The 25,015-nt window shown below is 38.1% G+C and overlaps 1 protein-coding gene across 6 annotated transcripts in view; it reads right to left on the reverse strand.

The window, feature by feature from the left end:
• Positions 1-24,619, reverse strand: part of LOC147382579 (O-fucosyltransferase family protein) — a 56,806-nt gene extending 32,187 nt beyond the window's left edge. The window contains exons 1-7 of one of the 6 annotated variants that reach the window (XM_086427355.1): positions 24,341-24,618; positions 24,031-24,087; positions 23,784-23,955; positions 21,982-22,083; positions 13,338-13,413; positions 12,868-12,938; positions 3,752-3,840 (exon numbers count right to left, since the gene is read on the reverse strand). In XM_086427355.1, the coding sequence (XP_086283481.1) occupies positions 3,752-3,840; positions 12,868-12,938; positions 13,338-13,413; positions 21,982-22,083; positions 23,784-23,955; positions 24,031-24,038 (518 nt within the window). In that variant the 5' untranslated portion in view covers positions 24,039-24,087; positions 24,341-24,618. Of the gene's footprint in view, positions 1-3,751; positions 3,841-12,867; positions 12,939-13,337; positions 13,414-21,981; positions 22,084-23,783; positions 23,976-24,030; positions 24,137-24,340 lie in introns of all 6 variants that reach the window. The other 5 variants (XM_086427357.1, XM_086427356.1, XM_086427358.1 and 2 more) reach the window with 5 other exon arrangements.
• Positions 24,620-25,015: the final 396 nt, after the last annotated feature.

Raw genomic sequence — 25,015 nt, forward strand, 5'->3', positions numbered from 1 at the left:
TGGGTTATACTTGTTTGGATCTCAACCTACTGTAGTTATGGCGTCTGTGCTTCCACTCTCCTAAAGTCATATTTTTTCCTCACAAACCCTAGATTTATGTCATGCTGGCTTAGGACATGCTAATTTCCACCATTTATGCTCTTTATTTCCTTCCTTAAAAACTTCTTATAGTAGACATAAGTTTCAGTGCTCTGTGTGGGAGCTTTCTAAACACACACGTACCTCTTATATTTCTCGCATGCATCGATTTAATAAAATGTTTGATTTAGTTCATTCTGATGCGTGAGGACCTTCCCCTGTTATTGCTTTTAACGGTCATAAGTATTATGTTACATTTATTGACAACTATTCTCGTTGTACTTGAGTTTATTTTATGCGCTCTCGCTCTGAGGTGCTCCAATACAACATCATAATTAAATCTCTTAGGTCTGATAACGGAGGGGGATACATTTCTGATGGGATTCAATCCCACCTCCATAAGCATGGTATACTTCATCAGTTGACTTGTCCCAACACTCCTAAATAGAATGGGGTGGCAAAACGCAAGAATCGTCACCTCATGAACATTGTCTGTTGTTTTTTTCAAGATATGCATGTTCCCAAGTTATATTGGAATATGACAGTCCTTACTACGGCCTTTCTTCTTAACCGCGTTCTGAGTCGCACCTTAAGGAGACAAGTGCCTCTTCATGTTCTTCGACCTGATAGCACTCTTTTCCCCATTATACCCAAAGTCTCTAGATGTACTTGTTTTGCTCAAGATAGGACTCCTCAGCGCACAAAATTAAATGACAAAGTCATTCGCTGTGTTTTCTTGGGTTACTCATATATGTCAAAGGGGTATTGCTGGTTATGACCCCTTGTCTCATTGTGTAATTCATTCTCTAGATGTAACATTTTTTGAAAATGTTTTTTTTTTTTCATACTACATCTTTGCAGGATCCTTCTTCTATAATGCTATCATCTCCAATTTTCTTTCCACCTTCATCTTATTTGCAAGACTCTCCTCCTTTGCCTGATCCATCTTCTTCTTTGCCGTCTCTTAAGGTCTATACTTGTCACCATCGCCTCTCACCGGACTTACCAACCTCCCTTTTAGACTCAAGTATACCCTCTTCTACTCTAACACCTATTGCTTCAATTTCGGACTCTCACTTACCTATTGCACTTCGCAAAGGTAAACGAGGGTGTACTACTGATTACCCTATTACCCAGTTTGTTTCATATCAAGGACTTTCTCCTTCTTATCAAGCCTACCTTGTTGCTACTAATTCCATTTGAGTTCCCCGATCTGTATCAGAGACTTTGCGATATCCTAAGTACACTGGAGCCATGACTTTTGAGATGGATGCTTTGCAAAAAAATCACACTTGGGAACTAGTTCATCTTCCCTCTAGGGAATAGACTGTTGGTTGTAAATGGGTGTTCATCGTCAAGTATCTCACAGATGGCACTATTGATCAATACAAGGTCCGCCTAATAGCTAAAGGATTTACGCATTCCAGAAAAAGATTTTGGTGCTACATTTGCTCCTATAACTAAACTCTCTACAGTCAGCCTCCTCATCTCTTTAGCCACTTGTCACTCCTAACCTCTTCACCAGCTTGATGTGAAGAATGCATTTCTGAATGGGGATCTAACAGAGATTATCTATATGGACCCTCCTCCCAGGTTTCGTCTTCAGGGAGAATATTCTGGGAAAGTATGTCGCATTCTCAAATCTCTGTATGGTCTGAAGCAGTCTCCGCGAGCCTGATTTCAACATTTCTCTTAAATCATTTTATCTATATTTTTTTCTAAATGCCATTTAGATCATACTTATTTTGTTCGTTGAGGAGTGGATGGTCGTTGCATTATTATATTGATTTATATGGATGATATTATAGTAACTGGAGACGATACACAGTGGATTGATAGGGTAAAGATGATATTAGGTCATGTGTTTGAGGTTAAGGACTTGGGTTCCCTCAAACACTTCTTCAGGATAGAAGTGGCCCACTCTCGTTGTAGTATTTTGCTATCTCAACGCAAATACACACTGGATCTCCTTCAGAACACTGGATGCTTGGGTGTCATCCTGCCTCCTCCCCTATTGATCAGAATCATCGTCTTCATGCCGAAGCAAGCAATTTATTACATGATCCTTCTTTTTATCAGAGACTTGTAGGCCGCCTAATTTATCTAACACAAGAACGGACTTGACCTTTGCGACTAGTGTAGTTAATCAGTTCATACATGCCCCATGCACTTTTCATCTTGATGCAGTTTATCGTATTCTTCGGTACTTGAAGTCTTACCCTAATCTTAGACTTTTCTACTCCACTGCTCAACCACATTTATCATGCTTCACTGATGCGGATTATGCTGATCTCATGGAAAAGTAAGAAACAAGGTGTGGCTTCCCGCTTTTCCGCTGAAGCTGAGTATTGTGCTATGGTCGTTGGCACTTACAAGCTTATTTGGATTAGATCTTTGTTGATGGAACTCGGTTTTCCAGTCTCTGATCTGCCATCATGCTTGCCTCTAATTCAATCCATCATGAGAAAACCAAACATATAGAAGTTAATGTTCACTTTCTTAGGGAGAAAGTTCGCTTGGTGCTCTACAGACGGTCTTTGTACCTTCTTCAGAACAACTTGCGGATATGCTTACGAAGTCTGTTGGTCCTTCTGTCACTAACTCTCATCTTGCCAAGCTAGATTTAGTCTATATATTTGCTTTACGTTGAGGGAGAGTATTGGAAATAATGTAGTTAGCTTATTTTAATTCTATGTAAGGGCATTTATGTCTATTCATACTATGTAAAGGCATTTATGTCTATTCACCTCTTAGGTTTTATATATATATATATATATCAAGCTCTCATTAATGAGACTTGAGAATTACTTTTCTAAAATTCTTCTGTAATATAGGACACAACGTAAATAAAGCCAAAGTAAAACTAATCTTAATCATTAACTAAACCTATGGTTAAGATAAAAACAAAAATTTCAACAAATAAATAAAATGCCTAAACTACCCAAAATACCCGTAGATAACAACAACAAAAAAAAAACCTAACTATTAGGCTGGCTGTCAAACACTTATATATATATATATATATATATATATATATATATATATATATATCACATGCTGCTTTCTACGAGTGTCTTCTTATCCTTCCTAGATTGTGTATATATATATATCACATGCTGCTTTCTACAAGTGTCTTCTTATCCTTCCTAGATTGTGCACTTGAGGATGCAGTATAGCTTTTCAAATGTCCAGGACCTATTATAGTGTCCACTAGGCCTTCTGCCGCATGTGCTTTTTGACACTGTTTCCCAAACATGTCTGTATTCTGTAAAGTTGATATCGATGGTGTGTTACAATCTTGGTGGGGGCAGCATTCTCCATGGGTTCTTCAGTGGAAACCTCTTAAACTTTCATATCTAGGGATAGTGGTCATAGAACCACCCTTGATTTTCAAGTGTATTACCCATATAATTTTTCTGTATTATCCCAACAACAGATTCAAGACCGGTTTTACCATATAAAACTGTCACAAGCAATGTTTTCTTTTCCTTTGATCAGTCCTTCAATGATATTTTCTTTCAAGGTTTGTTGGTAAATCATGTTCATTGTAATATTCATTCAATCTAATAAAAAAGAACTTTAATAGGTAAACTTACAGAATGTTTATTAATTTGAGATGAAACAGGTCAAAACTGATTACACAAATAAATAGTTATGTGCGTTTCCAAAATACCTATCATCATGCCAAAAGGAGTTTGCATCCAACTCGGGCAGCACAAGTGTAGCATTCATGATTCTTGCTGCAAGAACTGCATTACAAATCTAGAATATCCAGCAAAAGAAATAACTAAATATCTCATAATACCACAAATGCATGAACTACTAATCAGAAAGAGGAAAATATAAACATGTGAACTTTAGGCAACATGATGGGGACATCAGAGAACATGGGCCTACCATATTTGGGCCATATTTTTGTCTTAGACTTTTATTTTATCTTAGTTATTGGGCTTTAGTTATGCGTCTATTTTATGTTTTATTGAGTCCTATTTGTTTTAGAAGTTTATTATTAGGTCATTTAGAAAATTAATTTAAGTCTGGGTACTACAAAGAAAATATTTAGGCCTTATTTTATTTTTTGATAAATGAAATTTTTTATTTAAGGCAATTGTTGAGCACCCCAAAAGAAGAACTACAACGAAAAGAAAAGCAAACACTATAAGTTTACAAGATGATAACATGAACCCCTTTCTCCTTTGCATCGAACACCTTCGCATCCTTTCCTTCAACACCCCCAACACAATGCAAAGGGGACAAGGCTCCACAACCTCTTCTTGAATGCTAAGAAACCCCCACCCAAAACAGACGAACTCTCAAAAACTTCCAGCAATGTCCTTGGAAGACAACCCACTACTCCAGAAAGCTCGAAGAAATATGACTAAATCTTTGAGGCCACCCACAATGGAGAAGAACATAATTCACAGACTCCCCATCTTGTTACAGTTACTACAGAAATTAACTAAGATGATCCCCTTCTTCATCACATTATCCAAAGTAGAGTTTTTTTTTTCTTTAACCGCCACCTAGATAAAGAAAGAAATTTTAGAAAGGCCAAATGGTCCCCAAACTCCTACAGTTGGGAACCTCTTTGAAGAGCAAGACAAAGCCCGATAAAAAGGTACGGACAAAAAAGCAACATTTTTTCTCCAACTCCCAAATCCTGACATCTTTGACTTCCTGATGTTCAACCACTAAATCTAGGCCATTGCGAAGTCTCGAGATGGGATCCATCTCCCAATCATTAAGGTCTTCTAAAACCAAGGTCCCCACATGGCACCCCAAGAAGACAGAATGAAGAACTCAAAAATTAGGCCACCATCTTTAATGAGATGGCGTACAAACCTGGAAACCAATTATGAAGATTGTCATTGTCACACCAAATCCTCCCAAAACAAGATGTTCGATCCACAACCCAATCTGAACCTCACCCTGCCTTGAATCAACAGAAAATTTTCTGAATTCTCTTCCACACACCGTAACCATAAGACAAATGCACTCTGTCACTCTCCCAATCAAGAGATTTTTTTTTTTTCCAAACTTTGCTACTATCACCTTCCTCCACAAACTAAATCTCTCACAACCTAGAAGGGCCTGGTTCACCAATTTCAGATTGCGAATCTACAACCTTCCATTTTTCTTGGATTGGCAAATACATTTCCACTTGACCAAATGATATTTCTTAATCCCCTCCTTGCCATGCCATAAGAAATCTCTAAACATCTTATTTAATCTCGCCTCCACACTCGAAGGAATCAAGAATAAAGAGAGATATTAGATAAGGTCATTGTAATAAGAGTTAGTTTTCCATCCTCAGACAGATATTGTGCCTTCCCCATGGCCAACCTCCTATCCAGCTTTTCCACCACCAGATCCCAAATCGAATTGCAATTATACGGTGCTCCTAACAACAATCCAATATAAGAGGATTGTAAGACTCCAACTTGACAACCCAAGGAAGCCTCAAGCACCTCAATGTCACCAACATGCCCAAATGCAAACCACCTTGCTTTTTCTAGGATTCAAGGGAATTACAAAAAAGACCTCAAAGCACACCAAAATACTACACAAAAACCGAATATGATAAATCGAGGCATCCACGAAAAATAACATATCATCTGCAAACTAGATATGAAACACCATTAGAACCCGCTCCTTAACAACAGATCCAAAAATGCCCTTGTTCATCATAACCCAAGACATCATTCACCCAAGGGTTTCTCCCACAATTTTGAACCCGAAAAAAAAAAAAAAAGGTCACGCTACTTAAGTGTCACGATCGTGTTTTCTCGAAACAAGGTTGTGCGGCGCAAGGAGTGCCAATCCACCAGCAAGCCTAAAAAATAATATCCACACACACAATACGTAACTAGCAAGCAAGAAAACGGGAGCAACATGAGACAATGCCCAGAGGCAACTTTGTTGATATATATGCAAATTACACAGTGTAACACGTTACAAATGCAATAGGTGTGTTACAAGCAATTGATCATCTATGACACGCAGGATACCACGTAGCTTGGCGAGAAGGCTTGAAGTCAACTAGGGTGTAGGCTAGGGATTGGGACACTAGACACCCTTCCTACAAAGAGTATGCTAAGTCTTTCCTAGGTTTCTAGAAGGAAACATCAAAAGTAGAGGCCGGTCATACTCCCTTATTACTAAAATGCCACTAAGCTAACAGATATGCCCTCGCACAGGGCTGATATGGCTTCATACATGAGCCTTACATGAGATTACATGAGTACTCCGGGGTGACTCTAGGATGAGCTACACCTAACTCTAGGTGTTAAAATGTATGGCCGTCACAGTCTCCCCCACCTATTTTGCAGACGTCTTTAGCGCATTGCCCTGACAAACTCTTCAATCTTCTGCTTAAAAGGTTGTAGGTTCTCTGCACTCTCCTAAGTAGCTTCACATTCTAGCATGTTCTTCCATCTGATGAAGTACTCCACGTACTACTGCTGGCTTGAACTGTTGTTGACTTGACGCTTTCAAGAACTTTGTTGACAACACACTCTGGCTAAATCACTGAATGAGAAGGTGTATGTGTTGGTATGTTGCTCGTAAGATCTGCTGGATCTGCATGGTACGACTTAAGACAGCTTGCATGGAAGACAGGATGAATATTGCATAACCAATGCGGTAACCAAAGCTTAGCAAACCTGTATGTCCTTGGGTAGTGTCCCTGATAGCCTGAAACAATAGTGGGAGGAGTTAAATGTTGTTAGCCAGTGATAAGTTCAAAAGGTCTCTTGTTGGAGGAAGAGCTCTTCTGAAGGTTGAAATTGAATTGCGCGATATCATAAAAATTCGCCCAATTCATATGGTTGGCATTGGCAAAATGCCTCAAATACTCCAACATGGAATTGAATCTCTCCGTTTGCCAATCTGTTTGAAGATGTCCACTAGTTAGAAAGTCAAGTTGAGATCCAAGTAATCTGCACAGTTCGGCCCAAAACTCCCCTATGAATCTTGAATATCTATCACTGACAATATTTTTGGGCACACCCCAATACTTGATGACATTCTTGTGAAGTAACTGAGAGGCTTCATCTACAACCTGAACTTGATAATAACATGATCTCAACCCCAACTTTGAAGAGTACTTGCCTGTCCCAAGTTGATCAAATAAGTCAGAAATCCATGGGATAGGATACTTGTTCTTGATGGTGATCTTGTTTGACACTCGATAATCGACACAACGTCATAATGACCCACCATGCTTCTTCTGGAACAAAACAAGCGCCCCATAAGGTGCCCTCGAATGTCTGATAAACCCAAACTCCAGAAGTCCATCATGCTGCTTGTGTGACTCAGCTAGTTCCAGAGGACTCATCCTGTATGGCCCCCTCGTAGGAGGCATGGCACCAGGTACTAGTTCATTCTGATAATCAATCGGCCTATGTAGCGGTAGGGCCTTTTGAAGCTCATTCGACATCACATCATCAAATTATATCAATACCTATGCAACCTGAGTGGGAGTTGAACTATGGTCCTGATCATCGGGTTCAACTCGTAGAATAGCAATATACATTTGCCCTCCTTTCTTCAGCTGAAGGACTGAAATCATCTTTCCCTCTTCCTTACCGGTGGAGACGGGAATGAAGCTTGAACATTCACCTAGCATGCCCAATGTGTTGGCCAATGGCATTGGTACGGCCCTGTTCTGTCGCAAGAAGTCCATCCCAATGATAACTCTGAATTCATCGAGTGGAACTGTGAGTAAATCAAGCTTACCTTTCCATGTGCCTATCTTGACAGACACGGACTTGGCCGACCCTTGGCTAAGAATGGCCTGGGAGTTTACAGCTTTCATACGGCTTGAATCTTTCTCCAGTTGGATATTGAGGCACTTCGCCTCTGCAGGAGAAATGAAGTTATGTGTAGCTTCTGTATCTACCATTGCCTGGGTGGTATTGTCATCAATCTCGATGTCTACATACATGAGACCCTTCCGTTAACGAATCTTCAGAGTCTCAAAGGTCTGCTTAAGTGCATTCAATAAATGCATTGCTCCCATGTGAGAAGAATCATCATCATCTTGCCCACTTGTACTCTCGTGACTAGGGTCACTCTAGGAGGTTAGCAGTGCGTTCAACTTGCTTCTCTGTGGGCATTTAAACGTCTTGTGAAGACCACCACACAAATAGCATTGAAGTTTATTGTGGTGATTGGTAAACTGGGTTCCTGTGTTCTTCAAAGGGGAGGAATCCCGTTGGGATCCCTTGCTTGGAATGCATTTGGATCCTCCATTTTTACCTTTGGAAGACTCATTGGTGCTCACATTGTGGAGAGTACCCCTTCGATTGAGGGCATACCTTCTTTCTGCTCCCATCCACGGGAGAATAATTCGTCAACCGCTCAAATATAGTAATAGCAGTCGTGAGATCTTGCAAAAGTTGCCTTTGGAACTCTGTCTGAACCTAAGGCTTGAGCCCTTCTTAGAATGAGAACAGCTTGTCTTTCTCTGACATGTCATGGATATCAAGCATCAAGGTGGAAAACTATTTAACGTAATCGTGTATTGTACATGTTTGGTGAAATTGCATCAACTTTTTACGGGCAATGAACTCCACATTCTCTGGTAAGAACTGATTCTTCAATTCTCATTTAAGGTTATCCAATGTATCGAAGGAACATTGGCCACTTTCAATCTCGATGTACTTAGTTCGCCACCATAGTTTGGCATCACCTGCAAGATACATAGAAGTTGTGGTGACCTTTACCTCTTCTGAATCCGGATGAGTTGCATGGAAATACTATTCCATATCAAATAAGAAATTCTCGAGCTCTTTCGCATCGCGAACACCATTAAAAGTGCGTGGCCATGGGACTCACAAACGCAAGGGAAGAGCTTCACTACTGGTAGGCCGTTCGTTACCAACGACTCTGACCAAGAGACCTACCTTGGTAGTGAGCTTTGTGATCTGTTCCTGTAAGTTGGCTAGGGATCCTCGAGTATCTTCCTCGAAGTCAACTAATCTAGCACTGAGGGTTACGGATGCTTCTTCCAGCGTGTTCTGGCAATCATCCAGTTGTGCAATACCATCAACAAGACCTAATAGCTAGGCCATCTTATGTTCAAGTAGCTCAATACGTTCCTTGTTTGTACGTGGGGGTGGTGTGGTTGGAGCGGGTTGCGGTATTTCTCTCTCCTCTTACCATTATTCACGTGAACTAAATGGAACTGGGGGAAAGCTTAGTGTTGAAACCAACTTGAACCTGTAACCAACGTGGCTCTGATACTAACTGTCACGCAACTTGGCTCTAATACCAACTTTCACACAACTTGGCTCTAATACCAACTGACACGACTTTGTTATTTCGAAGCGAGGTCGTACGACACAAGGGATGCTAATCTACAAGCAAGCCTAAAAAATAATATTCACACACACAATACGTAGCTAGCAAGCAAGAAAACGGGGGCAACACGAGGCAATGCCCGGAGGAAACTTTGTTGATATATATGCAAATTACACAGTGTAACATGTTACAAAAACAATAGATGTGTTATAAGCAACTGATGATCTATGACACGCAGGACTCCACATAGCTTGGCGCGAGGGTTTGAAGTCAACGTGGGTGTAGGCCAAGGATTGAGACACTAGACACCCATCCTACAAAGAGTATGTTAAGGGTCTGTTCGTTTGGGCTCTTGGAACTAGCTTTTCCAACTTTTTTTTTGCTTTTAAACCCAAAAAACTAGACGAATGTTGTTCGTTTGGGCTTCTTTGACTCCTGCAAATTTTAAATGAAGCTAAAAAACGGCTCTTTATTGAAGTCGCCATAGACCCGCTTCTTCAATTGGCTTTTGTGTGAAGCCCATTACCAAAAAACAATTCATATGAAATTACCTAAATGCCCTCCATCTTTTAACGAATTTCCAACCAAAACTTAACCTAAAATCCCACCATTTTCGTTTTCTCATCTCGTGCGAGCGCCCAAGCAATCGAAACAACTCCAGAAAAAAAAAAATTCATAGGTTTCAGATGACTCCAAACGTTTTCGTCTCTCTCATCTTTCCCTCACTTTCGAAAAATACCCTTTTCATCTCTCATCTTTATCGAAATTCGTTTTTCAAGCAGGCAGCTGCAGAGAAACTCTTACATCATTCTTAACCTCGAGTGGAACAATAGGAGGGGAAAAGCTAAAGAAGTGGTGGGCGAAGGTGAAGTGTCAATTCGAAAAGATCTCAACTGCAACAAAGTTCCCTAAAACTTAGGCTTTCTTCTACCTTTGATGAATTTCTAGGGTTTTTTTTCTATTACCTTCTTAGACTCTGTGAGAGAATCTCTATGTTTTTTCGCTCGTCTTCGATTCAAGTTCGTATCTATGATTGTAGGCAATTTGTGATTTAAAGATGGATTGATTTCTAAGCTATTTCTTTTTTAATTCGTAGAAAGTAATCTTATTTCTTTGTCAATCTGTTATGGATTCATCACTGTTATGGAACATTTTTTGAATTGAGTGTTAGAAAAGAAAACGTTTTTGTTGGAATGTTTAAACTTAGATACTTGCATGAAAATTCAAATCTAAAACGAACAGATGGGTGTTGTTGAATTATGAAACTTTATTGTTGTTTTATTTATTTATTTATTTATTTATTATAAATATGGATAGATTTGAATGACTAAGTATGATTTATGTTGCCAACCTCAAATTTTTGGATATTGTTTGTGAATGATGACAAGTCTTATTTTTGTGTATATAGATAATTTGGATTTAACAACTTAGCAAAAAAAGAAAAAAAAAAAAAAAAAAGGATTGAACAAATATCAATCTAATTATCCAGTATATTTCAGAGAAATTAATGGAAGCTAGCCTTCCAATAGCTAATAATTACACCCAACACAAGTTCACAGAAAAATGAACTCCATGCGTTTGAACTCCAAAACATCATAAATAAATATTCCATGTAAAACTCATGAACATAATACTTAAAAAAGGTTTCTAATGAGCAAAGAGAAAAGTATAAAAGTAAAATCCTTTTTCTTATGGGGACTTTATCCTACTCCCTTTATGCTGATCTTAGGATTCTTACGCAGATAATGGGATTTTCAACTTTCTGGGTCTCGACTCTTCTTACAAATTTCATTTTATTTTTTGAAGTTGGATTCGACTGCAATTGAGTTTAAATTCACAATTGTTGATTTATTTTTTGAAGTTGGGTTCGATTTTAATTGGGTTTAAACTCACCATGTGTTTTTTCGAATGTTAATGTGTATGGGATGTTGCGTGGATGTTAGATTGTGTATTATGCAATGTATTATGCAAGTATTTTTTTTATCAGGAAAACTTCATATATTCATTTTTAAGAGAAGATGCTGCCGAAATTTCAATTGAATTATAAAATTTCTAAATTTATTTAAATTAAAAATAATTATTTTTATAATTTTTTAATATAAATTTATTATATATATATATATACACTTAGTGTAATTATATATTTATGAAGGTATTCTGATCATTTTTTGTGCATTATCAACATTAAGGGTATTCTGGTCATTTTACCAGAATCTAACAATAAAAAACTGTTAAATGAACATCAATTTCTAACTTCTGTGCTTCTATAACAAACAAGCTTCTGCTAGATGTGGCTTTTCAGGCTCTAGGCTTCTGTTTTTTCCAAAAACCAGCTTCTGGAGTTGGAACTGGCTTCTGTAAAGAGAACATCAATTTCTGGCTTCTGTGCTTCTGTAACAAATAAGCTTCTGCTAGATGTGGCTTTTCAGGCTCTGGGCTTCTGTTTTTTTCAGAAGCCGACTTCTGCTGCTGGCTTCTGTAAAGAACAAACCCTAAGTCTTTCCTAGAATTCCAGGAGGAAACATCAAAAGTAGAGGCCGATCATGCTTCCTTATTACTAAAATGCCACTAAGCTAACAGATATACCTTGGCACGGGGCATATATGGCTTCATACGTGAGCCTTACATGAGATTACATGGGTGTTCTCAGGTGGCTCCGGAGCGAACTACACCTAACTCTAAGTGTTAGAATGTATGGCCGTCACACTAAGGCCTCTCGAACTTTTGAAGAACCCAGCCGGAGAATCATTAACCAGAATCGAGAAATATGAAACACACTTCATCACTTAGCTTGTCCACTTCTGACCAAACCCCATGCGGCCCAACAAATACCTTAAATAGTTCCAACTAACGTGACCGTAAGCCTCCTCCAAGTCAACTTTACATACCAACCCCAACAAATACCTTAAACAGTTCTAACTGACGTGTGATCGTAAGCCTTCTCCAAGTCAACTTTACAAACCAACCCCGACACCTACGCTTTCTGACTAGAATCAATGCACTCATTAGCGGTCAACACACCATCCGAAATTTGTCTTCCTTTCACAAACGCTCATTGACTCGAACTAATGATAGGCTTCATCACCATTCTTAGTCTTGACACGAGCAACCTTGAAATGATCTTGTACGAAACACCCACTAGGCTTATGAACCTAAAGTCTGAGATATCTTCCACCCCCTCCTCTTAGGAATCAAAACCACAAACGTAGGTAGACTAGTGTTTTCTCTTTTTTGTCTTGTAGTATCTTATTCTATGGAAACCTCCTCTATTTATGTAAGTCACTTGTTTTTCTTTTTTTCTTTTTTGAGAACAACATTTTGTTTATTCTTTAATAAATTTCTATGATTTATCCAAAAGAAATTATCATAATACATTGATTTTGTGAAAGCTAGCATGAGCAAAATTTAAACTACAGTGAAAGCAAAGGTCTGTTAAATATAGGTTTATTCAAAAACTAAAAAAGAAAGCTAAACCTAAATACAAACCGCACTACGTTGTTGATTCAGACCACCGTTGCAACGAACACGCAAATAGCCATTGCTCTCATTTGGAGGAGCTGCCAAAAAAGGAAAAGCAAATTGAGATTGAGTTCGAGACTGACTGCCACAAGCACACTTCCACCATAATATCTAATTATCAATTATATGACATGCCACGGGTTGGAGCACCGGTTAGAAGGAATATACAAGTTGAAGGTAATAGAAGAACGCGAAGACCTAAAAAATGTTGATTTAGTGAAAGCTGATATGAATAAATTTTCAATAGTAAAAGATTTATCTTTGGACATCTAATTGAATGGAAGAGCGGGATTTGTTTACTCGAACCCAAATTGTTGAGATAAAGACTATGATGATGATAACATGCCACAAGGTAAAAAATTGAAGGGAAGGAACCATGAAATTTACATACGGGGAAGGTAAAAAATTGAAGGGAAGGAAACATGAAATTTACATACGGGGCCAATCAGATCGTGGAGCAGATGATGGCTTCCAACCACCAGAAGCGGCAGTGCCCCAAAGGTCATCTATGTTCTGCATTGAATATGACAAAAAAAATTGTTAAGCTCAAAAAAATTACAAGAAATAAAATACTAGATCAAGAACATGAAAATATCTTAACGATAACAAGTAAATAATGAAAATTCCAACGAGTAACGCACATTCAAAAGTTTACCAAATTAAAGACGAACTACCTACTAAATGTAGATGTATCATACCAATGTTTTTATTGTATGCTACATACAAAATAAGATGAAAGGTCAGCTTATAATGTAATTAAAAGAAGAAAAAAAACTTGATAAAACCACTCATCAAGGAAAGTTAGAAAGAAAATCCTGTTAAAACTACTGCATTTTGAAGACAAATTTCTTGCATCATGTTCTTATTATAGAGGTTTAACCCACCTACAAATCAATATGGAACATTCAACTAATATGTCACCTATAGAATGAACAATATAGGCTATTGCCGAAAGGTCATAACAGAAGAATTGTAGAATTGTCAAGTCTCTAATTAAAAACTTGACAAATATATATAATAATAATAATAAAGGTGAATGGACATAAATGCCCTTACATAAAAATATTATAATTAGACTACTAACTACTATTTTCCAATACTCTCTCTCAAGCTGGAGCAAATACATCAACTAAACCCAACTTGACAAGATGAGAGTTAGAGATAAAAGGACCAACAGACTTTATAAACATGTCAGCAAATTGATCTGAAAAAGATACAAAGACTGTCTGAAGAGCACCAGATCAAACTTTCTCCCTGAGAAAGTAAACATCAACCTCTATATGCTAAATTCGTTCATGAAAAACTGAGTCAAAAGCAAGTATAGTAGCAGACTTGTACTCGTAAAACAACGAGAAAGAACCAGGAGGAAATCCCATCTCTGTCAGCAAAGATCTAAGCCAAAGAATTTCATATGTGCCAAGAGCCATAGCACGATACTCAGCCTCAACAGAAGAATGAGAAACCACACTCTGTTTCTTACTTTTCCATGGAAAGTACAGAAACTAGATGTAGATCTTGTCCATAAGAGAGCCCGCATAGTCAACATCAATGAAACACAACAGATGTGGTTGAGCAGTGGATGGGTAGAAAAGTCCAAGACCAGGACGTGACTTCAAGTAACGAAGAATACAGTTAACAGCATCAAGATAAAATGTACGTGGAGCATGCATAAACTGATTGACTACACTAACTACAAAGGTCAAATCTGGTCTATGTTAGTCAAATAGATTAGACAACTTACAAGCCTTTGATAAGAAGAATGACCAAATAATAGATCACCAGATTCAGCATAAAATCAATGATTCTGATCTATAGGAGAAGAGGCAAGACGACAACCTAGCATAACAGTGTCCTTAAGAAGGTCCAATGTGTATTTGCGTTAAGATAACGAAAAATCACGACGAGAATGAACTACTTCTATCCCCAAGAAATACTTAAGAGGACCCAAGTCCTTAACCTCAAAGGCGCGACCCAATATCATCTTTACCCTATCAATCCACTATGCATCATCTCCAGTCAAGATAATATCTACATACACTAGAACAATGATAAAACGACCATCCAATCCTCGATGAACAAAACAAGTATGATCTAAGTGGCATCTGGTGAATTTCATAGACAAAATAATTTCTAAAAAACATTAAAACCAAACTCACAGAGACTGTTTCAGGCCATACAGAGATTTGAGAAAGCGACATACCTTCCCACAATACTCCCCCTAAAAATGAAACTTAAGAGGGGGATCCATATATATAACCTCAGTCAAATCACCATTCATAAAAGCATTCTTCACATCAAGTTGATGAAAAGGCCATGAGTGACAAGCAATTAAAGAAATAAGAAGATGAACAGTGGAAAGTTTGACAATATGAGCAAAGGTGGCACCGAAATCTTTCCCTGGAATCTGCGTAAATCCTTTAGCAACTAATCGTGCCTTATACCGATCAACAGTGCCATCTGCGAGGTATTTTATGGTAAAAACCCATTTACAACCAACGATCTGCTCCCCGGATGGAAGGATAACAAGCTCACAAGTATTATTTTTCTGCAAAGCATCCATCTTGGCAGTCATAGCTCTAATCCACTGAGGGTATCACAAAGCCTCTGATACAGACCGAGAAAGCCAAATAAAATCAATGAGAGCAAGGTAGGCTTGATAAGAAAAAGAAATACCCTGATAGGAAACAAACTGGGCAATGGGATAATCAGTAACACACCCCCGCTTAACTTTGCGAAAAGCAATAGACAAGTGAGAGTCAAAAACAGAAGGAACAAGAGTAGATATAGGTGTAAGGGTAAGAGATAATATACCTAAGTCCAAGGAGAAGGTTGGTAAGTGCGTAAAAGGATAAGGGCAACACGTGTAGACCTTAAGCGGCAACGGAGGTGAAAAAAATATTAGAAAAGAGTAGATATAGGTGTAAGGGTAGGAGATAATATACCTAAGTCCAAGGAGAAGGTTGGTAAGTGCGTAAAAGGATAAGGGCAACACGTGTAGACCTTAAGCGGCAACGGAGGTGAAAAAAATATTAGAGAAGGCAGCATTATAGGTGATGGGTCCTGTAAAGAATCAAGGTCCCGCAAAGTAGAAGTGATACTAAAGTATGAAACATTTTCAAAGAACATAACATCAAGAGAATGTATGACATAGTAAGAAACTAGATATAACACCGATACCCCTTGGACATAGAAGAATAACCCAAGAAGACATACCTAATGGCTTTATCATCTAATTTAGTACGAATGGAAATCCTATCCTGAACAAAGCACATGCACCCAAATACTCTAGGAGTAATGGGGAAGAAAGTGTTGCCAGGTTGAATAACGTGAAGAGGCACCTATCCCCCTAAGGTGCAACTTGGAACGTGATTAAGAAGAAAAGCCGTATTGAGAATTGCCATATTCCAATATGCTTTAGCAGTATACATGCCTCGAAGAAGACACCGAACTATATTCATGAGATGGTATTCTTCCGTTCCGCCACCCCATTCTACTCAGGAGTATAGGGATATGTCAATTGATGAAACATACCATTCTCATGAAGATGAGAACGAATCCCATCAAAAATATATTCCCCTCCCCCCCTTATCCGACCTAAGAGATTTAACAGTGATGTTGTACTGAGTTTGAATCATTTTAAGAAAATTAACAAAAATAAGAAGCACCTTAGAACGAGAACGCATCAAATAAACCCAAGTGCAACGAGAGTAGTCATCGATAAATGTAACATAGTATTTTATGACTATTAAACGCAATAACAGGAGAAGGCCCCCACACATCAGAATGAACTAAATCAAATATTACATTAAACCGATGCATACGAAGAATATAAGAGGTATGAGTGTGTTTAGAGAGTTCACATACAAAACACTGAAATTTGTGTCCACTACAAGATGTTTTTAAAACAAGAAATAAAGAATATAAGTACTGAAAATTGACATGTCCTAAGTTAGCATGCCATAAATCTAAAACTGAGATGAAAAAGTGTGACTCTTAAAAGATGGAAGTATAGAAGCCAGAACCACAGTCAATTGAGACCCAAACAAGTACAACCCATCTTTCCTATACCCTTTGCCAAAAATCCTCCTCAAAGCCAAGTCCTAAAAAATACAGTAAGAAAAAAAGTTACGGAACAATTTAAAGATTTGGTAATACTACTCACAAATAAAAGGTTAAGAGATAGGTAAGGAACATGAAGCACAGAGTCAAGAGAAAGTTCAAGGGATAATGAAATGGTACCCTTGTTGTGGATAGGTGTAAGAGACCCATCAGCAAGGCGAACCTGCCTATGAGTAGTAGGAAAGATCGAGGATGTAAAGTAGCTAAACTCACCAGTCATGTGGTCAGAGGCGCCAGAGTCAATTACTCATGTTAGAGGAACACAGCCAGACTGAGTAACATGAAGTGCAGAAGATGTACCTGGGGGTGTAATAATTGACGCAATAGTCAAGGATGAAGTGTGAGCCTGGATCCAATCCCATACAATGGCGGCAATCTAAGTCTGGAAATGTTGCAAATCGATAGTGCCAAGAGAAACTTGAGAAATTGATGCAGACTCAACTGTAACAGCACGAGGAGAAGGTTGTCCCATAGAAAATCTCAAAAGGTAGGGATAGAGCTGAAAGCAGCTGGCCTTCTCATGTCCAACCTTCTCACAATGACTGCAAGTAAGGCCACTCCCTTTACCACGATCACAGCCTCCACGAGCTCGACTTCCATGCCCTTGAGTACGAAAGTCAAAGAAACTTGAATTGATTAAAAGAGCCATCTGATCTGTAGCTAGGGAAGAAATAGTCCCATGGGCCTGAGTATAAGAAGAAAATACACAACAACGACGCTCATCACTGTCAATGGTCGCAAATGCCTCAAATAAAGATGGTAAAAGATTGGTGTTTAAGGATCTATGTCCAAAATACCTCAAACTCAAGACGTAGATCCATGAGGAACTGGTATGTTTGATGCCAAGTAATCCGCTTAACCACATACAACTACCTCAACAGACAACTTAGCCATAGACTCATAGTACGAGAGCTCCTTCCAATGGGATTGAAGGAATCAAAAGTAATCCGCCAATAAGTGATTTGGGTAATTTGGGCAATATCTCAATAAAGTTCATAAATCCTCGAATCATTCATAGCATGCGCATATGTCTAAGTGAGAACTGACCACAAAAAAGAGACAATCTCATGGTACATAAACATGGTATAGATGCGCTGCTCCATAGAATTGATTAACCATCTAAGAATGGTACAATTATCGATTTCCCATTATTCAAATTTAGGATCAGTGAGGGGTGGCTTAAGGGTGTCGCCTAAAAACCAACCGGATTTACATCTACTACCCAAATAAAGTCACACAGATCGAGATCATGACTGAATATAACAACCATCTAATAGAGCACTGATAATCCGTTGAAAATAAGAATTTGCCCCAAGAGCAGTGTAGGAGTCATTTATCTCTTGAGTAGATGTCATAGCTCACTATGAACAAAAATAATAGTACTTGTGGATTGAAAGGAGATTTTGTGCAATCTAAATTAAGGAAGATCACCAAAGTAACAAGCTTAACTGTCGTAAGTGGACCCAACAGTTGGTTCTGTTGCTGTTGGAGATCACAAGCAACACTCCAGTTGCTGTCGTAGGCTTCTAAACTTCACCCCAGTGGGTTCTGTTGCTGTCACAGATCGTGAACAACCCTCTAGGGTCTGTTGCAAGCTTCCAAGTAAGACCCTCTTGTTGTCGCAAGCTTCTAAATAGCCCCCAGTAGATTATGTTCCTGCCGTAGATCACAACTAGCAATCCAATTACTGTCGTAGATGACAACCAGCATTCCGGTTGCTGTCGTAGGTCACAACCAACAGTCCAGTTGCTGTCGCAGGCTTCTAAACAGCCCCCAGTAGATTATGTTGTTGTCGTAGATCACAATCAGCAATCCAGTTGTAAATGACAACCAGCAGTCCAGTTGTTGTCGTAGATGACAACCAGCAGTCAAGTTGTTGTCGCAGGCTTCTAAACAGCCCCCAGTAGATTATGTTGTTGTCGTAGATCACAATCAGCAATCCAGTTGTAGATGACAACCAGCAGTCCAGTTGCTGTCGTAGATGACAACCAGCAGTCAAGTTGTTTTCGCAGGCTTCTAAACAACCCCTAGTGGATTATGTTGTTGTGGTAGATCACAACCAGCAGTCCAGTTGTTGTTGTAGGCCTCTAAACTCCACCATAGTGGGTTCTGCTGTTGTCGCATAAAGAACCCTCCAGGGTCTGTCACAATATCCTACAGACTTTGTAGCCACTGTTGCAAGTCTCAAAAGGCACCCTAAGTGCTGTTGTAAACCTCCACAGACTACAATGCTACTGTCACAGGCAAAAAAGGGATCTAACAATCTAGCCAAAAGCTAACGATAAAAAATAGGACATGAAACACAGCGCAAAGAATTATTATAGCATGTGATCAAACCCTAACGAAAAAGAAAAAAAAAGGAACCCCCGAAGGGGAGACTACTTAACAAGGCTGCTTTAGATTAGTAGATTTCTATAGAATGGAGAAGAAAAAAGGAAAGAAGGAGATAGAGGAAGGAGATCGAAGAACCAAGAGAGTTGGGTATTGGATCCTAATAGCTCTGATACCGAGAAAAATTGTAGAATTATCAAGTCTCTAATTAAGAGCTTGGCAAATATATATAATAATAATAATAAAGGTGAATGGACATAAATGCCCTTCCATAGAAATAGACATAAATGCCCTTACATAAAAATATTAGAATTAGACTACTAACTACTATTTTCCAATAATAACGATATGATTCTCATTTTTACAAGTGAAGATGGTTTTGAAATAAGAAAAGGGAAAGTATGCAATGCCTCAAATAACTCTACTCTGTCCATTGTCTCATTTATTTTGGTTGTGGGAAAAGGAAGAAGTAAGATAATTCCGTTTCGTTTTGAGAATATGTGGTTGGGTTTAGGAGGCAGTTAAATGATTGGGAGGTATCAGAGGTTTTGGAGTTGTTGGTTTGTCTTGATAGTGAGTCCGAAAATGCAAACGGCGAGGATTTGAGAATTTGGAACACTAATAGCAAGGTTTGTTCTCAGTCCAAGAGTTTCATAATGATCTAAATAACGTTGGGGATTCTATTTTTCCTCATGTTGCAGTGTAGGGTCCAAGGATGCCATCTAAGGTGGCTTTTTTTTGTTTGGAGAGTTGTTCAGGAGAGAATTCTCACATTAGATCAATTGAGGAAAAGGGGTTTTTGTGATCCGAATTATTGTCGTATGTTCAGGGCAAACGAGGAATCGGTGAATCATTTGCTTCTCCATTGTAGTGTGACTAAGGAAGTGTGGGCCAATTGTCTATCTCAATTTGGAATGGTTTGTTGTGTGCCACATACAATAAGAGGGGTCTTTGAAGAATGACTTCAATTGGGAGCGAGTTTCTGTCTTTCAAAAAGGTTGATTTAAAGCATAACTCCCCTTGCGATTACTTTGGGTATTTGGAAGGAAAGAAATGGAAGAATTTTTTAGGATAAGGTCCAATCCAGAGAAAAGATCTTCATATCGGTTCTTAAGTTAATTTTCTTTTGGTGCAAGGAGTTCAAAAGGATCTTCTTTGAGGACTTCCTAGTCGAATGGGACAATGTTTGCACTATCTCAGAGCCTTCTTAGGTCGGTCATCTCGACCTTCCCTTTTGTTTTTTGTAATTTCTCCTTTATCAATATAAAAAAAAGGAGGGGTTTGACCTCAAGAGTAGTCTACCAAAAAAAAACAATAAAAAGTATAATCGACCCGCAATTATTCATAACACAAAAGTTCAAAAAAAAATTGAGGTCGTGGGATCAAGTCCAGTTTACCATTTAAAAAAAGCATAACACAAAAGAAAGTCGAATAAATAACTACGTTAAAGTTCAAGGCGATCATAATCCCACAAAGTTAGATCCCCAAAATATGAATAGGACAGTTGCCAATGGAAGATTGGACTTCCACTAGCTTAGGATTTCAACCACTAAGTCAATGTGAAAGATTGATCCCTTCAAGGATTTCAATACCAAATTAAGCTGAAACGGCCGTAGTTGTTGGAAGATCCATGAGTTATATGGTGTTATAACCTTGTTCGAATATCTACGAAGAGTTTCCAGCAACTATAAATCCAAAAGAAGTTATAAAAAAAAAAAAAAACAAATTGAAGCTAAGGTTTAGATGTGTGGAATTGGATTATAGAATAGTTGAACAACAGGTTCGGTACTAAAAGGGAGGTTTAATTGTTTAGTTGGGTTATGATGGGGATGGGATTGAGACAGCAAATAGAAAGGTTAGATTCTAGTTTGGGTGGTATGTGAGGTCTTGGGATAGGTATAAAGTGAGTTGAATGATAGATTGCAGGTCTGTTTTAGTTGGTGAGTTACTTTTGGTGAGAAATGGATTAATTGGATGAGCAAATGTGTGTCCCCGGCTTCTGATTCCATCTTGGTGAATGGTAGCTTAACTAATTTTTTGGAAACTCAAGAGCATTAAGACAAGACGACTCATTTTTCCCTTTCCTTTTTAAGATTATGGTTGAAGCTTTGGGGAGGATGTTTTTACAGGCCACTTCGGTGGGTGCTTTGTCTGGGTTTGGAGTCTCAAAGTTAGGGCCTAAAGTAACTCACCTCCAATTCGCAGATGGCATGCTAGTTTTTTTTGGACGTTGTTCCTAGCCAAGTGTGCTTTCTTAAGGACCTTCTTTGTTGGTTCAAGGATATGTCCAATCTCCCAATAAATTTGAGGAAGAGCAAGATTTGTGCAAATGAAAAGGCTCCAAATATTGAGGCTTGGGCAAACTTTCTGGGGTGTCAAGTCAACTCGCTACCTACCTCCTACTTGGGCCTCCCCTTAGAGCGGCTTATAAACCTTCTTCGATTTGGGAGAAGGTGTTGGAGAGGGTTAGGAAGAGGCTCGGTTCATGGAAAGCAAAATATCTTTCGAAGGGGAAGGAGTTGAAAAAGAGGAACTCTGGAGGACTTTGGTATTGGAAAAAATCTTATCTAATGAATAATGATTAGAGATGCTAAAGCCTAAGAAAAAACAAGGTTTAAGTGAGCCCTTTACCGCCCTTATTAGGAACGAAGCTATGATAGTGTTGGTTGACTTGCTCCTCGATGCACCTTGAAAAGCAACATGCAAGAAAATAAGCGATGTGATGGATAATAGCTGTTGGGACACCAAAAAAGTAAGTCAGGTGTGTTACAAAATAGATTTTTAGAAACAACGATTGAATTTCATATTCCTGAGTGGGAACGATTATGGTACGTAAATTAATAATATTCTAAACCATACATATATTATCTCAAGATAACTATATATAACTTTTGTGTAAGGTCCAAGATATAAGTTGATTACCATGAGAATGCAACTAGAAGTCAGTCAGCATATGCACCAAAGCCATATAGGCGCACCACAATTAGCAAGAGACTACAAGATATGAACCAATCCTTGATCTTTTCCAGTTATCCATCTAATAAAATAAACATTCTAGCACTAAGCATAGGCATGATCGTAGATGAAATCTAGAGTTTGCAACCGAAAGAAAAAAAAGATCAGGAACAAATCTTTGATCCCAGATGAGGATTTGGATTGATTGGGAACAAACCAAAAACAACCTCAAGAATTATAAATTGAATCCCACCCAAAAAGAAAATCCTTAAAAAATACACCTTTAAATTCAAGATACCATTTTTCCCAAGAGAAAACTAACTCCACGACATTAATAATGATATCATGCGCAAAGTTCCCCTTCCCATCAAAAGATCTTGAGTTCTTTTCTCTCCAATTTCCCCTAACAACCACAAAAGGGGGTACTAACCCATAAAATCATTTATTTGTGCCTCAAGGAATTTATTTTCCAACAATGAAAGAGATACATGATGGAGTTAGGGAAACACCAGGAAACATAAAACCAAGCATCTTAGGAGGCATATAGCGTTGTGCAATCTAGAGATACAAGTTATTGAACTCAAGATTGCAAGCTCCATGTGTGACTCCTAAGAAGACAAGATGTTGACAAAGCCCAAGCACAAAGTTGGATAAGTTGGTGCAAGTTTTTGAATCAATAAAAAGTTATACATGTAGAAAATCCTTATTAATCCTAGCATTAAGGACCTTCTTGTAATCCTAAGAAAACAATACTGAAACTACTAATCCCAAGCATAATCACAAAATTCTCATAATTTTTTCAAAATTCTGCAAAAACCTCCAAAAAAGGAACTAGCACAAATTACTCGATGATTTATCGATATCTGAAAAAATCAGCTAATTGATGAACTAATCGGTGATAATTTTTTTACCCTTTACCCTCAAAATTCATTTTCCTCAACATTCAAATCTTGAAAACAAGATAGGGTTTTTAGCGATATTGAAGATGATGTGTTTTGGTAAGAAATCCAACAAATATCATTTGTCAATCCCCTAAATTTTCCCAATATTTTTAGGAAACTTCGAACCACCCCCCCCCCCCCCCACCCCACATGCACACAAAAAAAAAAATAATAATTACCTAATCCGAATTTGGTTACCAGTATCCCAAGAACTAAGAAGGCAACCCCAAACCAAATAAACAATGGGAAAGAAGAAGAATAAAAAAATCAAATTACACTGCAATAAAAAAGATAACATCACTCCTCTTCCATTTTTCAACAAATTACCCAACCACTCCCACGAAGAGGTCTTATAGTGCAAATAACCTTTCTCCTTATGTTACTATTAGTATGTGGTTTGTTCTATTTTTTTCTGATTTTATAATCTCTGATCAAACTGACAAAGATTGTTAGTCATCTAGTCTCAATTCTATGAGTTTCAAAAAACAAAACCATCTCAAAATGCACAATTAAAAATTGGAATCATAGAAAACTGACCTCGGATTGAATGATAGGGCGGTTACCCTTTATAGTCGAGAACAAGGAGATTGTGCAGATCAAAAGAACAAACACTGCAACAGATAATCGCCCCACCATTCCTCGTATTCCTCCGCTCGGTAGTTGCTTCGGTTGCCGATGCCCTCCTCTCCTTCCCCATATATCTCCACCTCTGCAACAAGAGACCAAGATCTGCTCCACAGAATTTAAAAAGAACATCCAGTGAAAGAGAGAGAGAGAAGTTTACCTCCTCATTTGGTTCAGTTTTATGATCCAAGGCCTACGACTTCAGATTTCCAGAACCCTAGATCAAATAAATTATCAGAATTGATGCTGAGCTATGTTACAGGAGACTGCAACAATGCGATAGTTCAGTTAAGCAAGGTACGTGATCATGGTTTCAAAACACGATTTATTTTTATTTTTTCATTTAAAAAATCTGAAAATTTATGAAAAGATTCAAAGTAAGAGAAAATTCTGGAAAATTAAGATTGAAAATTAGAATGTGAGATATTCATTTAAAGAGAAAATGTTGAAAAATTAGGGTTTAAAATTACCATGATTTGTTTGCAGAACTTCGATGAATATCTTCAGATCCAAAGTAAAACTCTTGTTTTTCAAGAAGAAAATGATGATTTTGGTTTTGTTTTTTGTTTTTTGGTTTTTGGTTTTTTTTTTTTTTTTTTGCAAAACTTTGATGAATATCTTCAGATCCAACGAAAAACTCTTGTTTTCAAGAAGAAAAACGATGATTTTGGCTTTTTGTTCGAAGAGGAAATCGAGGGTTTCAACTTTCAACAAACCCTTTAAACTTCTATTGATTCTCTTCGTTGTAGAGAGAAAAAATTGAGAAATTTCAGATTTAACTCGGTGAACACTAAAAAGGAGATAAAGAGTCCTGATCCAGTATGCTTTCCCGTTCCTACAGCAACATACGTGTCTTCTTGGCAATTTTTAATTGGATTTTAAACACATTGGGCTGTGTGTTACTCAGAAAAAGTATTGATTAAGAGCTTAGATGTTTTAAACTCCAGCAAAAATATGCCACGTAGATACCGTAGCTTTGTTTACGATCCCAACACCGTTTTCGATCCTAACTCGGAGAAAAAGCAAATGCTGAAATGACAAAAAGAATTTACTCCGATTCTCACAAGTCTTACGTGCGATGCGCACATAATCATATAGATGTGTTACCTCGCGAAACGAGTAAGGTGTTGTTTGTTAAACTGAAA

This window comes from Akebia trifoliata, chromosome 16, assembly GCF_017979445.1.
Source record: "Akebia trifoliata isolate Shusen 1 chromosome 16, ASM1797944v1, whole genome shotgun sequence".
Taxonomy (NCBI): Eukaryota; Viridiplantae; Streptophyta; class Magnoliopsida; order Ranunculales; family Lardizabalaceae; genus Akebia; species Akebia trifoliata.